Raw genomic sequence first — 18030 nt, 5'->3', positions numbered from 1 at the left:
CAGACGGGCACTTTGACCAACCCCTACCACCTGCACCGCCCGTGGCCCGCGCTGCACCCGTCGCCCGGCTGCCCGTGGTGCGAGAACGAACGGGCCGATATGGCCCATGTGCTTTGGGAATGCCAACGCCACGTGGAACAAGGACAAAGAGGATGGGGTATACAACAGCGGAATCCTCTGAAGCGGGGCGCCTCGCTGAGAGATGGCAAGCCGCCCTCCTCAGCAAGGCACCCGAAGACCAGGAGTGGGCCGTCCAGCGGGCCAGGGCCGTTGCCGAGGATCTCGGAAGATCTTCCTCGGGCGTGGACCCCTGGCAGCCTAGCCCCGGGCACCAACATCAACAACTGCTGGACAAATAAAGTTTATTCCTATCCTATCCTTACCCGTCTGCGCCTTCCTACGTAACATATTCTGTGGAGGTGCGGAGTATCGATGCCAATACCTCTAACCTGTGTCTCTCGCAGTACATATCCTAATGGCTGCCTTCCCTAATATCGCCGATGAGCAGCACCGGTACTTTGCGCTGCGAGCAGTCATCGAGCGTCTGCCCTCTACACTTACCGACGCCTCCGTTCACCTATATGTCCTCCAGGGCCGCATTCTGTACCGAAGGAACTTTCTCCCTGGTGGATTTGATAATCTTGTCATGCCTAGACATCTACGACGGACTGCAGTGTGCTCTTTTAGCTCCACATCGCACCCACTGCAGGGCACCTCGGGGTAACCCGGACGTACAACTGCGTTCTACGCCGCTTCTATTGTCCTGGTCTCGGTTGCTCCGTCCGACGTTATGTTGCTTCCTCTGATTACTACCAGCGTCATAAGACGCCTCAGGTGCTACCAGCCGATATCCGTCTTTGTGGAACCGTTCTTTCCTGCTGGATTGAATATCCTGCGCCCTTTTCTCACGTCATCTTCCGGGAACAAATGAGTAAACTGATTACGCCACCCGATACACCATCACGTGGGCTCTCATACCAGTTGCCCCCCTGACGCCGCACACTTTTTCTTGCATGACATTGCTTTTTCTTGCATGACACCGGTGCCACGTGACGCCGGTGTCGCGGCCCCTGACAGTTCGGCCTCACCCTCTACTGTGGCATCCAGTTATGCCGTGCACGTCAGTAGGCTCAAGGCCTGCTGCACTGTTTCTGAGGCCGGTCATTACTTGCTTCGGGTGCTTTTGCCGCAGGGGTTACTGCAGAGGACCAGTATTTACGATGACTAAGGTAATAGTGGTGCGAAGACGACGATGACGATTAGACTAGCAAGGGCTGTTGGCTGTTGGCCAAGCGCGGCGTACATGTATATATATATATATATCTTGATATAGCTTCCCTTCTGCGTCGTCTTGTGTAGCACAATATATAAATAAATAAATATATATATATATATATATATATATATATATATATATATATATATATATATATATATATATATATATATATATATATATATATATATATATATATATATATATATATATATATATATATATTGAGGAAGACGAAGACGACGAATGATAGGATGTTTTGCCGATGCGAGTTCAAAATTTCGTCTTTTTTGAGCAAGTGTAGAGTCAATTTTTATTGTCTTGTGCTCCGCTCTTCGTGGTGCGCTAATGGCATCCACCACAAGCAAGCACCCCTCAGGTCAGTATGTTCTTGCTGTAGGACACAGAGAAGATGAGCAAGCAAGGAAAGCGCAGACCTGGAATCAACAAGAGACAATGAAGACATAGACTAAACAGCCTTCACTATTGCCTCTTACAGAAAGAAAAGAGCCGCAGGTGTTCCTGTGATATTCAATGAAACTAAACCTGAGAGCACCTTATGGAAAGTAAACCAAAATCTCCTGGCTTTTGCCGTCGTGACCACAGCCCAAGACAAGGTACTCAGTCATCGTCCCAAAAAGGACGGCAGCCTCTTGTTGACAGTGTCTACAGTTCCTGTAGGTAATCGCCTCATCGCGGTGACAGATGTGCCGGGTATTGCTGTTGAAGCTAGAGTTCCATACTCCTACTGTGTCACGTATGGGAGGGTACAGGATGATCCTGTTCAGTACTCGGATAACGACCTCAAGGAGTTTTGAGTGAGGCCCCATCCACCGCAAGGTTGGCGCTTACGTACATACGCATAATGAGTGCGCGTCACGTTCCCAGCCTCGACGTGCAAACTGGGGAACTGAGCATACTGCATAATACGGCGAGTGCTGCTGAAAGAAAGCTGCTACTCTTGCATGGACAATGGAGCAAATCCAAGGAAAAAAGCGGGAACGACGACAACCACCACCGAATCCGAAGTTGATGTTTATATGTACAGAACAAAGGCAACATGACATGGCACAGAAAAGTGACGTGGTTTTGAAAAAAAGCCTTTCGCCACAGTCATGAGATGAAATCAGCAAATAGCCAATAAAAGCCTTAAAGTGATACATCCGCCATCCAGTAGCAACAGTTACCCCCAAGGTCGCAGCAGAAGAACAGGACGAAGCAAGAAAAGCTGTTAGATGGTAGCACTGTAAATGACGTATTAAACATGCTAATTCCCATGATGTTCGCACCAATCAAGGCTCTTCTCCTTGCCAGTCCGTCGTTTCAAAGCATGCTCGAGCTAGTCGATTTGTCTCACGGTGCGACGCCATGATTATTCAGAGTAGCAACGATGGCTTCCCCAAATATCGTCTCGCCAGCAGTGTCCGCCAACAAGAGTTTCCGCACATGTAGTTGATTCCAGTGGAACGCTCACGGCTTGTGCTCGAAGTAAATAGACTAAGTAAATCACGCGAGTGTATCAATTCCCTTTTATGGCCATTTCTGAGTCTCACATCAATGAGTAGTTCGGGTAAAGTGTCATTATTTTCATCATTCAAAGCGACAAAAGGGTATTAACCTACTCCTCTTTGGATTGCCAAACGATGTGCCTGCCTCTGTGATTAACGTAACACCGCATGACAAGAATGAACATAATTTCGTAACCACAGTGATTGCATCTAAAGTGTTTACCCTGATTTGTGCCTACTAGGAACCAAGTTCACCTTTCGAGGTGTCATGACTTGAAAATTTGTTCACTAGCACTCTATCTCGGCCTATTGTTTGTGGTGATTTTAGCGCACATAACGAGGTCTGGGGCAGTTCAAATACATGTTACCGTGGTGCTAAGCTGTCGAAGCTTCTCGCAAAATACAATATAGAGCCCGTGAGCAAAGGCTGATTAACATACCTGAAAATCCGAAGACTGTTAGCTGCATTGTACTCATAATCGTGTCAATTGGCTATGTGCGGCTGGTGTACAGATTTCTAGACTTGAGGCAGCGATCACTACGCGATCCTAATCTCTGCCCTTCATTTTCAGACGTAACCCAGAAAAGTGAAACTGAATTTGGTGGACTTGGAAGCTCACACAGACAGCCTCGACTACAAATGAAGAAATAATAGCGACAATAGCGGACTGCCTCAAAGTCCCCGCTCTTCGAATAAACATTGCAATGTATCGACTAACGGCGAAGAATTCGAAAGGATATGTGATATTCGCAGGCGTTCCGGAAGGAAGGCTGTGCGTATTAAGAACGTCGAAGACCCCAGAACGTGTTGACGGGCATAAAGGCACATACGGCGCTACAACATCAAACCGAAACAAGAAAGCTGGAGGGAGTTTTGTGCACCCTTGACATACGAAAACCACTGAGCAAAACCTGGCGAGTTGTCAGGTGTATTCGCAAAGAGCTGCAACAGCTTTACCCTTTTATCGTGCTGTCATTACATTGCATTACATTACATCGCTCAAAGAGGTGACGCAGTACTGTAGGATCCTTTCCAGCGGGCCAAAACTTTCTCTACAAATGGCAAGTAATCAGCCTAGGCTGATTAGTTGCCATTTACAATTGAAGAGGTCATGGCAGCAATCAGTGGCGCGAACAAGCGATAATCACCTGGCTATGAGGGTGTGAGTTATGAAGCCCTCGCAAATCTGTGCCGCAGCCTACGTCTTCTAGAGCACCATAACCCCTCACAGATAAATGGGGAGGTTAATACGGAATGGGAACTTGCGAAAGTTATTCCCAGATGAGAGCCAGGAAAACAGCCTAGAAATTACGCCTCCATCAGACCTATATCTATACCTAATTGCGCGGGGAAGCTATTCGAAAAAAGAAATGATTCTAAGCGGTTAAATTGGTTCAAGAAAACGCCAAACGTTTACCCCTAGGAATTGAATGGCGTCCGTCAAAACAGGTCCGAGATTGATGTCATTATCTTTGTTTCATCAACTGAAGACAAATTGATTTGTGGGAACACACGTACTGGCGCTATTTTTGTACTATAAGGCAGCACATGAATTCGTCTATCATGAAGAAATATTTGAGGCTTTGGAAACCCTTGATCTTGGAGGACGGCTTTATACATAATTTGAAGACTATTTTGAAGGACGCCAACTTTCCATGTGTACTCCAGATGAGCCTACGGCTCTTTACGCCATCGAGAAGGGAGTGCCCCAAGGAGCTGTGTTAAGCCCCCTATTATTTAATTTACTGCTCATCGATCTGAAAAGAAATGTGGCCCCGGGCGTCAGTATGGCACTGCACGCAGATGACACCTGCATTTGAAGCGAGGTGCGTTCCCGCAGTACCACCCGGCCAGGTCTCCAGAGAGCGCTGAAAAATATATCGGCCTACCTAAATTCAAGGGGTCTAAAGTTGTTCCCCGAGAAAAGCTTTTCCATGACTTTCACGCGGAGGCGTATGGAAAAATACCAACTAATATTTAGTAGTTGCACCCGCCCATGCGTCAAGATAGAAAGGTTTCTTGGAGTGATGATCGATAGGAATATCACATTATCGCCTCAAGTGAAAAGAAATCTGAATGAAGATTTTCTCGGTGTCACACTTATTTTGATTTTTAGCCGGATCACAGTGGGGCACCAACTGTCGATCAATGGTGCTACTCCGTAAGGCCTACGTCGACGGAGCACTACGGTATTACTCACCGATCCCGCACAAAATGTCTCCTACAAGCAAGATAAAACTTGAGGCAGCACGAAAAAACTTTAAGTATGCCTTGGCCTTCCGAAAGGTTCGTCCCTCTCAGTTACCGTAGCAGAAGCTCGATGCCTGCCTCTTCAAGTGCTAGAATCACGGGAGACACTTCGGATTTACCTAAAACACATCGTTCATACGAAGGCTCACTTTCAAAGAATATTTCTAGCACCCCTACTATATCTAGCTTTGGGCAGGCTATCGCAAGCATGCTTATTTCAATTCCTGCTAAAGCGTGACAAATTTTGCAAGAAACATATTAGCTTGGATCCTGTCACCACTGGAAATTGTGGCATATATCACTGCAATGAATGCGAAAAAGAAAATGTGCCAAGCAGCAACCCACCAGGCAACCTTGGAATACATTGTCACGTGGCATATATTGTCACGTGAAAGACAAAACTAACTTTTATTGGGCAAACCTGTGCCCCAAAGACAGGCTGCACTTAAAGCTCAACGATAGCGGTGAACAGAGTCGTCGATTGTCGAAAATCTGATGAGCGGGTCAAGCGCGTCGGCTTTTATACGTCAGTCGTTGAATGTTCCAGAGTAATCGCTGGGACTCGCGTGCCTTCCACAAGGTTCTACACAATTTGCGTCGCACATACATGCAATCAGATTACACAAGGTTCTGTGACAACAGACAGCGCATAGAAGCATCGATAACATTCTAGAAACTTCCGATACATGTAGGCTCGTCCTGCGCTGAGTGATAACCTTTCTTAGACGGTAAACGGGCTCACCCGTAAAAGATAAACGAGTTCACGTGCCGATTCACCCCTCTCAAAAGGCATCGTCAGGATGCTACAAACATAACAGAAGAGTGAAACACAAAAGGACACTTACTAAACAAAGTAACAAAACAACAAAGAAACAAAGTCCAAGGTGACACAGTCGAAACAAATCCAAAGTTCAACTATGCGAAGTCCCCAAAGTTCATTAGAACTGGTGGAATGGCTTAAGTCGCACAACATGAACTACTTCAGGTCGTGAGCGGCGCCGCAGTGATAGCGCCTGCCGTCTGGCACGACCTCATAGTCGAGTGCGCCAGTGCATCCGAGGACCTTCTATGATCCGAAATAGTAGCGTAAAAGTTTCTCGCCAAGTCCTCGTCGGCGTATAGGGGCCCAAACCCAAACACGGTCACCGGGCTTGTACCCGCCGTAACGCCGTCGAATGTTGTTGTGCCAGCTCTCGGTCTTCTGTTGATTCTTGATCCGCACGTGGGCGAGCTGTCGGGCTTCTTCGGCCTCATTCTTCGCGGTGCGTTGACGGCGAAGCCTCGCAATCCCAGGTCGCGGTATGGGCATCGGCGGTAAACATGGCCGGCTTCGCCGCAGTGGTAGCAGAGCGGGTGATGGTCGGGAGCGCACCAAATGTCCGCCTTCCTCGCGTAGGTGCGGTGGGCGACGGGTGGGCGTGCTGGCGGCGGCGGATAACGGAATTGCGGTGTTACAGGGCCCTGGCGCGGTCGCGGAGGGGGACCTTGACGGCATGCAACGGCGGCGTAGGTCGTCGCTTCTGGCTGGGACTGCAGTAATCGAGGTTGCACCTCAGGCACTCCAAGTGATCGCTGAACCTCATCTTTCACGATGTCAGCCATCGAGGCTACTTGAGGCTGCGACGAAGGCAAGAACTTGAGCAGTTCTTCTCGCACAATGGCCCTGATGATTTCTTGGAAATCTCCGGAGCCCTGGGCTTGGACGGCTCACTTAGGCATGAACACTTGGCGGTTATATTGCCTAGTGCGCATTTCTAATGTTTTCTCAATCGTCGTTGCCTCTGCCAGGGGCTCAGCTACGGTCGTCGGTGGGTTTCGGATTAGTCCGGTGAAAAGTTCTTGCTTTACGCCTCGAATCAAGAAAAGAACATTTGTCTCTTCGGACATTTCCGGGTCGACGTGCCGGAAAAGACGGTTTTATTTCTACTGTGAAGATGGTGATGGTCTCATTGGGTAGTTGGCCTCGGGTTTCCAGCAGGACTTCGGCCCTTTCTTTTCGGACAACGTTCGTGAACGTCCTCAGGAAGTTACTGCGGAACAGGTTTCATGTAAGGGATGACTCCCGGTTCTCGAACCAAGTACTCGCGGCAACTTCCAAGGAGAAATACGCATGTCGCAGCTTATCCTCAGAGGTCCATTTGTTGAAGGTCCAGATCCTTTCGAAGGTTTCGAGCGAGGTTTACGGATCCTCCAACATAGCTCCATGGGAAGTAGGCGGCTCTCTGGGTTGTTGAAGTATGATGGGTGACACTGGGACTGCCATTGTGGTTGTCTTGGCCACAATCTTCTTGGTCTTGTCAGGTAGAAGTCCGTGCTCCGGGGTCAGCTGTTGTAGACGGCGGCTTGCTCGATGGTCCGGGACTACGTTTGTGCTCGCTTTGCGGTCCGGGCTTGGATCACGGCTTGTCGGGGGCGTCCGGTACGTGGACGAAAAGCACCTCCACCAGATGTCACGTGGTATTGACGTTCTAGAACACAGTAGCAATATTGTGAAAGGAAAAAAACCTAACTTTTATTGGGCGAACCTGTGCCCACAAAGATAGGCTACAGTTAAAGCACAACGATAGCGGCGAACACAGTCGGCGATCGTCGAAAATCTGATCATAGCGTCAAGCGCGTCAGCTTTTATACATCAGTCGTCGAAAGTTTCAGAGTAATCACTGTCACCCGCGTGCCTTCCACAAAGTTCTACACTATTCGCCTCGCACATACATGCAATCACATTAAACAAGGTTCGGCGACAACAGACAGCAGATAGAAGCATCGATAACATTCTAGAAACGTCCGATACATGTAGGCGCATTCTGCGCTGAGCGATAACATATCTTAGACGGTAAAAGTGCTCACCCGAAAAAGATAAGCGAGTTCACGTGTCAATATGCACAAAGAATACGCAACTGCAACGCACATATTCACATACGGCTATGCAGCTCAAGGCCGATGAACGTGCGGAGTTCTTGGGCCCTCTACAGGGCAACAGTTATCGTTTCGTCTTGAGTGAGCAACATCATCTACGTCAGCATAGCTATGTCACACTAGGGGGCCCTTGTCAATGTACCTTGACAGCAGCCGCCGAAGGAATCGGTGATATTCACGGATTCAAAAGCAGCCCTACAAAGTATGTGGAACACGCACATTCGATGGTTTAACCAATCTGCAGAATTTGGCATTGGCTATCTGCACCACAAGGCTAAGATTTATGTGCATTAAATCACGTTTCAGTACATACCTGGCTATGCCGAAATTTCGGGAAACGAAAACGCGGCTGAGTCTGCCCGAAAGGAGTCCAATAGTGAAATTTACGAATATTTTTTACCAAAGCCGCCGCTTCGAACATGGTAAAAAAACTGTGACTGTCGAGAGAGAGACCGCCTCTTCAACCTGCTACATCACCAATATAGCTTTCTACGTTATATTGATGCAAAGGTGAAACCGAAAACTGAGACATTGTACCATCGTCTTCGACTAAACTTGGCTTACACGAACAAATATCTGTAACGCATCGGGGCTACAACTAGTCCCTACTGGGATGATTGTGGCAGCTTAGAGACAGTGCAGCACATACTATTTGAACGCCCTGCGTACCGCGACGAGAGGCAATTATTTGCGCAACCGATGGGAATAACTTGCCACGGTCCGTCAATGCTACACAGCATCTTAGGACCAATGCCCAGCCCTTCCTGTGTATTGTTCGAATGCCTGTCAGAAACTGGTATATTCGTAAAACATTAAAGATTTTCAACATTTCATATAGAAAAGCCTAAGTTTACACGTTATTTAACCTGTAAATGGTAGCATGAGGCCCATTTGCGCATTTCATATTTATTCTTATTTTTTCATTTTAGCCCGCCATTCTCTGCAATCTTTTAATCCCATTCTACATTTCTACAAGAGTAGCATGCCAGGTGCTGTATACGCGCTGGCAAAATCTTGTTTTCCTAATAAAGAGCCTTCTCTCTCTCTTTCTCGCTTTTTCAAGCAACAAGTATGAGTTCGTTCCGCTTACCAGTCAATATGGTCATCAGAGTCGTCTTCCCGGATCCATTGTGACCAAGAAGCACAGTAATTTTCGATGCGCACACTTTCAAATTGAGGCCGTTCAGCACTGGCTTGGCGCCAAAAACCTGTGGAAGGGGCAGCAATGAGGCCAATATTTAGGATTTCAACGCGATAGTGTCACGGGTCTCGTGTCTCAGAAAATGTGGTTTCAGCGTCTGATGCCAGCGTCTGCGTGAGCCAAAATTCCCGCACATATTTAGGTATATGTATGTGCCACGCATTGCGATATGACATGCGGTATAATGCCACACCATCCTATCACTAAAGTCGTTCACATACTAACTTACGTTCTCGACAATGTTATTCCTCGCAATTTTGACAATGACAGCCCACAATCCTCATCAGCATAATCATCATAACCATCATTATTATCATCATCATCCTGTATACGCTCAGTGCAGGGCAAAGGCCTCTCCCATACTTCTCCAACTACTCCCGGTCACGTACTAATTGTGGCGGTGTTGTCCCGGCAAGCTTCTTAACATCGTCCGCCCACCTAACTTTCTGCCACCCACTGCTATGCTTCCCTTCCCTTGGAATCCAGTCCGTAACCCTTAATGGCCATCGGTTATCTTCCCTCCTCATTACTTGTGCTGCCCATGCCCTTTTCTTTTTCTTGATTTCAACTAAGATGCCAATAATCTGTGTTTGTTCTCTCACCCAATCTGCTCTTTTCTTATGCCTTAACGTTACACCCATCATTATTTTTTCCATAGCTCGTTGTTTGGTCGTCAATTTAAGTAGAACCCTTTTCGTAAGCCTCCAGGTTTCTGCCCCGTACGTGAGTACTGGTAAGACACAGCTGCTATACACTTTTCTCTTGAGGGATAAAGGCAACCTGCTGTTTATGATCTGAGAATGCCTGCCAAACGCACCCCTGCCCATTCTTATTCTTCCGATTATTTCAGTCTGATGATCCGGATCCGCAGTCACTCTCTGTCGTAAGTAGATGTATTCCCTTACCACTTGCAGTGCCTCGCTACCTATCGTAAACTGCTGTTCGCTTCCGAGACTGTTAAATGCTACTATAGTTTTCTGCAGATTAATTTTTAGACCCACCCTTCTGCTTTGCCTCTCCACGTCAGTGAGCATGCATTGCAATTGGTCCCTTGAGTTACTAAGCAAGGCAATATCATCAGCGAATCGCAAGTTACTAAGGTATTCTCCATTAAATCTTATCTCCAGTTTTTCCCAATCCAGGTCCCTGAATACCTCCTGTAAACACGCTGTGAATAGCATTGGAGAAATCGTATCGCCCTGTCTAACGCCTTTCTTTATTGGGATTTTGTTGCTTTCTTTATGGAGGACTACGGTGGCTGTGGAGTCACTATAGATATCTTTCAGTATTTTTACATACGGCTCGTCTACACCCTGATTCCGTAATGCCTCCAGGACTGCTGAGGTTTCGACAGAATCAAACGCTTTCGCGTAATCAATGAAAGCTATATATAAGGGTTGGTTATATTCCGCACATTTCTCTATCACCTGATTGATAGTGTGAATATGGTCTATTGTTGAGCAGCATTTACAGAATCCTGCCTGGTCCTTTGCTTGACAGAAGTCTAAGGTGTTCCTGATTCTATTTGCAATTACATTAGTAAATAGTTCGTTGGCCACGGACAGTAAGCTGATCGGTCTATAATTTTTCAAGTCTTTGGCGTCCCCTTTCTTATGGATTAGGATTATGTTAGCGTTCTTCCAAGATTCCGGTACGCTAGATGTCATGAGGCATTGCGTATACAGGGTGGCCAGTTTTTCTAGCACAATCTGCCCACCACCCTTCACCAAATCTGCTGTTACCTGATCCTCCCCAGCTACCTTGCCGCTTTGCATAGCTCCCAAAGCTTTTTTTACTTCTTCCGGCGTTACTTGTGGGATTTTAAATTCCTCTAGGCGATTATCTCTTCAATCATCGCCGTGGGTGCCACTGATACTGTATAAACCTCTATGGAACTCCTCAGCTACTTGAGCTATCTCATCCATATTCGTAATGATATTGCCGGTTTTGTCTGTTAACGCATACATCTGATTCTTGCCTATCTCTAGTTTCTTCTTCACTGCTTTTAGGCTTCCTCCTTTCCTGAGAGCATGTTCAATTCTATCCATATTATACTTCCTTATGTCAGCCGTCTTACGCTTGTTGATTAACTTGGAAAGTTCTGCCAGTTCCATTCCAGCTGTAGGGTTAGAGGCTTTCATACATTGGCGCTTCTTGATCAGATCTTTCGTCCCCTGCGATAGCTTACTGGCTTCCTGTCTGACGGAGTTACCACCGACTTCTATTGCACACTCATTAATGATGCCCATAAGATTGCCGTTCATATCTTCAACCCTAAGGTCCTCTTCCTGAGTTAACGGCGAATGTCTGCTCTGTACCTTGATCTGGGATTCCTCTGTTTTCCCTCTTGCTGCTGACTCATTGATCAGCTTTTTATGTACCAGTTTCTTAGGTTCCCTCCTCAAGTCTAGGCTTATTCGAGTTCTTACCATCGTATGGTTACTGCAGCGCACCTTGCTGACCCCGTCAACATCGTGTATCATGTGGACGTGTTTAGCGCAGACTACAAGGTCTATTTGATATCTAGTCTCGCCATTCGGCCTCCTACATGTCCACTCTCGGCTATCCCGCTTGCGGAAGAAGGTATTCATTATCCACATAACGTTTTCTTCTGCAAGTTCTACTAATAACTCTCCCCGGTTACTCCTAGAGCCTATGCCATATTCCCGCACTGACTTGTCTCCAGCCTGCTTCTTGCCTACCTTGGCATTGAAGTCGCCCATCAGTATGGTGTATTTTGCTTTGACTTTACCCATCGCCGATTCCACGTCTTGATAGAAGCTTTCGACTTCCTGGTCATCATGACTATATGTAGGGGCATAGACCTGTAGGACCTTCAATTTATACCTCTTATTAAGTTTCATAACAAGACCTGCCTCCTTCTCGTTAACGCTATAGAATTCCTGTATGTTACCAGCTTTTTCTTATTAATCAGGAATCCGACTCCTAGTTTCCGTCTCTCTGCTAAGCCCTGGTAGCACAGGACGTGCCCACTTTTTAGCACTGTATATGCTTCATATGCTGTATATGCTTTCTCCTCCTAACTTCACTGAGCCTTATTATATCCCATTTACTGCCCTCTAATTCTTCCAATAGCAGTGCTAGACTCACCTCACTAGATAACGTTCTAGCGTTAAACGTTGCCAGGTTCAGATTGCACAAACGATCCTCCTCAAAGACAACAGCGATAGGGCCTGTCTTTTGTGTTAAATCTTTCCAGACTGAAGTATTAAATGCGCGCAGCGACAACTGACTCCTGAAAGCGATGTATATTTTCTGGGGCCGTGGTTCACTACCTTCGGGATCGGCCCACGCAAGAGGCCGCGTTTCTACGACGATGCTCGCCTGCGTGCATAGCGTTTGCAGCCAGGGTTCGCTCTTAAACATTGTGGTTACATAAGCTGCAGTTACAGGTAAGGGTGGGGGGCTATCGTGCTTCGCTCTTAAAGAGGAATCTTTAGCGCGGGACCAACTCGGACGAGGCCTATGCAAATACATGTAAAACGCAAAAGCGTTTTTCTGAAATAACCCCTGGGCAGATTTCAATGAAATTCTAGTGACGGTTGAAAGTGAAATTTCGATATAGGGCCTGAATTTCGTTTCAATAAGTTCAAAAATTCAAAGGTTTAAAAAAGTAGAAGCATAAAGTTTACAAAAAATAATAGCTCTGCATCAAGAACAGATATCACGGTTCTATTAACGGCATCCATTAGGCCATTCAAAGCGGACACATTTGTTATGTAAATTTATATCTTGCATGAATTTGTTAGGTTGTGTACAAGGGTTCTGCAGAAGCCGTATTCCCGTGTTACTGCATTTTTAGCCTTTATGTGTCACATATAGATTCCTCCATTTTAGATGTGCTATTAGATGCAATTCACAGCATTGTGATAACGGTTTTCATTTGAGTTAGAGGGTTGTACATTGGATAGTCTCTTTTCTGAAATTTTTAGATTTCGGCCACTTTTGAATAATAGATTTACAAACTAAAGGAAGAATTCGAAACCAACAGTCAAAAGATTTTGAGTTTTTCTTTTAAATGCAACAAATCTCGTCAAACTTGGTGTAGTGGTTGCCGAGAAAAACGAATTCTCCTTTTACATGCATTTAGATATCAGCACCCGAGCTAAAGCTTCCTCTTAAAGGGAAATGTTAAGCACCTTTTAAAATTTTTGTTTATGGCTACGTTCTGCGAGATCTGCGGTAGAATTTATATGTACTGTAGGCAACGTGCCAAGAATGTAGGCTTTCTTCACGTGCTGACCTAATAGGCATTGCAGGTCTTGAAACATGGACGGACCTAAACAGCGATGCGCCTACAGCGGCGTGCCACAGTAATAGCAGAATAATAAAACTAGAAAAAAAGTTAATGCTTAAAAATATGTATGTGCTGCCGAAAATATGAGACATGTTCAAATCTGCCGATTTGAAGAACTCTGTTGCAAGAAGAAAGCGGGGTGCTTTTCCGGAGCGTTGCCCCACCGGCACATGATAACCACGTGATGGTTTTCTTGGGCCTAATTTAAAGGTTACTGTTCCAACTTTTATTGCTCTTTAAATTTTTTTGTGTCGTATACTGCAAGACTAGTCACTGACTCAGCCGTGTAGCAATTTTATTCACACTTTCGGCGCCGCAGTAGCTAACATCAGATAGTGACGTACAGGCGCCGACAGAAGTGGTGTACTCCACGCAGCGGAAGCCAGGGCAACGGCAAACTGCATCGCAACGCCGTCTACAGGCAGCATTTGGGATGGAGACAGCCAATGGGTGCCCTTTATTATCTGCAGGCATGTCGATCCCAGATGCCGCCTGTAGATGGCGTAGCGATACAATGTGCCGCTGCTCCGGCTCCCGCTGCGTCGAGTATACCACTGTTGCCGGCGTCTGTACAAGCGCATTGCAGGATCAAGCATATATTACCTGTTCCTTAAATCAGAGGACCAGGTACGCAGTCCAACCTCGCTATAATGAAGCGAGACGTAAAAGAATGAGGAATGTAACGATGGTAATGCTATTCCTGTTTAAACACCGCTGTGGATCATGTATATGAAACCATTTTAACGAAGTAAATGTCTAGTGTCAACGGTTATATTGAACTGGATTTGCTCCGAAGCCAAGAGTACCTGACGATTGCGTGTGGAGTTTATCGGCTTTTCGCGTGCTTTGGCGCCCATACTCCGTAGGACTTCAAAACGGCCGTGTCCATGCGTGCAATACGTCGTCTAGCAACACTAGTCTTTCTAACCACTTCATTCTGGTGAGAAATGCCAGTGTATTTGGTACCAGTGAATTGCTACAGCATGAAAGCCGAGAAGATCCGCTGCTCTCTCTCTCTGCGGCGCACCGCCTCAGGCTGGTGCTGCTAGGCGTGGCCTGCAAGATCGCATCGGCACCGGTGCGATCTCAAAGGCCTCGAGTTGGTTGATCAAAGTTCGCGCAGCGAGGTTCATTAGGCTCTTCATTCACACAGCGGAGCCACGTGAGAGAGGTGGATGAATCAGCTTCATAGTCGGCGCGCCGTGTTTTGTACCACGTGCTGCTTGAACACGATGGACTTTGTTTGCATGGCAGCGTGCATACGATTTCCACCAGTTTTGGGAGGCTATAGTCGAGCCTAGTGGAAAACTGAATGGAAAAACCAGCCCACTGCACCAGAGAGTACCTATTGTAAAGGCGTCAGCTGCTGAAAAGCGTGTTGTGAACGTCGAGTATTTTCTTGCTCTTATTAAAAAACATCGCCTACACAGCTGTGGATCACTTGCACAAATGGAAAGGCTTATTCATCTATGCATATTCGAAGTTGTGCAACCTACTCGGAAAATATTGCAGTAAAGGGCAATAATCGATATAGCGAAGTAAACGATATTGAATTGAATACTTAGTGCAGATACAAAAATATTGATATTTAGTACAGGAAAAGGTCCCATGGTGTAAACACTGTAGGAGGACCTTTTATAAAGATAAAAAACACTAATACTACTTGACAGCAAAAAGGCAGCGAGTTATAAAAATACAAAAATGCAAATACAAATTCAAATACATAATGAGGCAAAAGAGTAATAAAGTGGAAATATAAAAGGATAGGGATTAGGCTTAAGCTGAAGTAAAAAAAACGAAGCAAACAATATTAAAAACGACAGAATTGAAGCTGTGTTTTAAAAGACATCGAATAAACGGAGCTATAGGTTAAACATGAGAACGCGAAGCTGATATTTGAATGACGATATAGAAAAGGCACATTTAATGTTAAAAGGCAATCAATTCCTAAGTTTGATTAAAACAAATGCTACTCTTTGTGAACCATAGTTTGTTCGTACCTTAGGGAGTATAAAATTGTTATTAGAGGAAAAGCGTGTAATATTTGCGTTAGTAAGGTGTCGGATAAGATCAAATTTGAGAAGGGGATGGTCTTTAACTGCTTGATAAGCAAATGTGCAGACAATAAATTTGATTAGATTGTCAATATTCAGTATGTGCAGTTCGCGGTACAGATCAGCAACATGTGAACGTCGGTTGCTCCAGGTGAGAATCCGAATGGCTTGATTCTGTACAGGGTAGAAAGGTGGCAATGACATGTTTGACCCCAGGAAGCAATACAATAATTTAGATGATTGTGAATGAATGCATAATATAAGGTGACCAAAATGGTCAAGTCAAAGTAACATCTAGCTATTAATAATACCCTAATACCAAAGGAAGTTTTCCGCTGTAGCTCATTAATATGCAAATTATGTTTTAAGCGGGACTCAAGTTTGATACAAAGGAAGGAACAATGATCTGGTAGATAAATAGGTTGTGTGTTTATAAAGAGGGGCCTAACTTGCGCGTTATTTATTGACCTGGAATAGAAAATTAAGAATTTACTTTTCGAAAGATTTATCAAACGCATATTTTTCGCACACCATGCACTAACGTTAATAAGTTCAGCATTAAGGGTTGTTGTAATGTTGCTTAGAGAATTACTCGAACATAAGACAGTCGTGTCGTCAGCATATAAGATGCATTCTGATAATGTGGTTAGAGACTGCGGTAGGTCATTAATGTAGAGTAGAAATAAAAGCGGGCCCAGGATTGAGCTTTGCGGAACGCCGATGTTAATTATTTATTTAGTGGAATAGATGCCGGAGATGTATACTAATTGCTCACGATCAGATAAGTAACTACGGCAAAAATTGAGAGAGTTGCCAATCATGCCATAAGATGGAAGTTTAGAAAAAATAATGTCATGATTGAGTATATCAAAAGCTTTAGTGAAATCTAGAAAAACATAACCAACGAAGTTACCATTGTCAATTTCTAGTTTGCATTTTTCTGTGAAGTAAATGAGGGCTAGGTTAGTCGAATACCCTTGCCCTTCGGATACCCTTCGAATACGAAGTAATGTCCAATCTACATTCAACTTCGTCATAAGGCGGTTTTAATGTACAGGACTTGTTCGGCTAAACTGCTGGCCCGTTCCTGTTAAAAGAACTGGAGAGAGGCAGCATTTCCTAGTGCGTTTAGTTTAATACCACGTTTTCTGGCATTACACGTACAAGTTTCATCCACAATCATTCTGATGTGGCTGTACCCTGCTACAGCGGTGCTCAAAACATATCGATTTCACAGCAGTGGCAGGGCGGCACAAACCATCACGGCTGCGCTGAACACGGCATTTTGGTTTTACTGTGCACGTAAGCTGTAGTGCTAGCAAACGTGGCACTAAACCAAACTCACTTCGAAGTGCTACCTCTTTGCACTCGTAGATGCAGTCGGAAAACGGATTTCAATAAATCTATTTTTAGATCTAAAGCAGTCATATTTGTTTATATTTATTTCGAGTTTATCTCGGATATGTACGCGGAGGCTTGTTGGGATTGTTTATGAAGAAATACACTATGATGATTTATATGCTGAAACTCCGAAGTGGTTAAAATGCACCCCGCAGAGGAAAATGTTTCACCATTTCAGGTTCCTTAATAAACACCTGAATTTGTGTACACGGTCATTTCTGCATCCCCCCCCCCCTTCCTGCTGTCGAAATGTGGCCGCTGCGGCGGGCATCGAACCTGCGACCTCGAGCTATGCAGCGCCAGATCATAGCCAATGGAACACTACGGCTGGTTCCTTATAGGAGTGTAAAAATTACAGGACCAAAAAAAAAACAGTACCGAGAGGGGAAGTTCATCTGTAACTGTCGTTCTCTTGTTTCTCGGCAATCGGCCTTCTGCGACAGAAAACGCTGATTTCGGGATAATTAGTGCATGCATGAACGGGATGACAAAAAAGGAGTAACAGGTCCAACCCAGATTACAACGTGCATCCCTGCTTGGCCGTGTTTCTCTTAGATTACAAATCTACATACCTTGGTCAGATTATCGGTGGTGATGATAACTTTGTCACCTGGCTGTAGTTTCTCAAATCGATTGACGTCTTGCTTGACGTTCACTTTTTCGGCTGCAGCTACTGCAGGTTCGTCTCTCCAATAGTTGGGCTGCAAACGCGCGATACAAGATAAACGCACATTTTCCAAGTTTTCAAATAGACGAAAATATTAATTCACTTGCTCATATGCAGGTTGTCCCACACAACTTGAGCCAAAGTATTAAAATGAAAGGCGCCCCGGACGCGAGTTGAATCGGATGCATAATGTTGGTACTGGCCTAGAGTTACTCAGGCTATTTCTTATTTTCTGCGTAACTAACGGATTGGTTATACTTCATTAATTACCTTTTCAAGTATTGCCTGCAGACCCCGAGTGTGACACGAGAAGTTGTAGAGCATCTTTAGAAACCTCTCAATCAACTGTTTTCAACATTATATATCTCACGTGGTCCCTTTTTTCGGCGTTCCAAAGAAAGCCCGCGGAATATGAAAACAAGAATGGCACGTGATGGG

The 18030-nt window shown here is 45.4% G+C and overlaps 1 protein-coding gene across 16 annotated transcripts in view; it reads right to left on the bottom strand.

The window, feature by feature from the left end:
* Positions 1 to 18030, bottom strand: part of LOC135907219 (phospholipid-transporting ATPase ABCA3-like) — a 456174-nt gene that overhangs the window by 169295 nt on the left and 268849 nt on the right. For all 16 annotated transcript variants that reach the window (XM_070525189.1, XM_070525199.1, XM_070525188.1 and 13 more), the window contains 2 exons: positions 17498 to 17626; positions 9042 to 9159 (listed from right to left, as the gene is read on the bottom strand). In XM_070525189.1, the coding sequence (XP_070381290.1) occupies positions 9042 to 9159; positions 17498 to 17626 (247 nt within the window). The remainder of the gene's footprint in view (positions 1 to 9041; positions 9160 to 17497; positions 17627 to 18030) is intronic.

The sequence above is a fragment of the Dermacentor albipictus genome, chromosome 9 (genome assembly GCF_038994185.2).
Source record: "Dermacentor albipictus isolate Rhodes 1998 colony chromosome 9, USDA_Dalb.pri_finalv2, whole genome shotgun sequence".
NCBI classification, from domain to species: domain Eukaryota; kingdom Metazoa; phylum Arthropoda; class Arachnida; order Ixodida; family Ixodidae; genus Dermacentor; species Dermacentor albipictus.
Note: the sequence above shows the minus strand (reverse complement) of the source record. Positions and strands in the feature narration are given on the sequence as shown.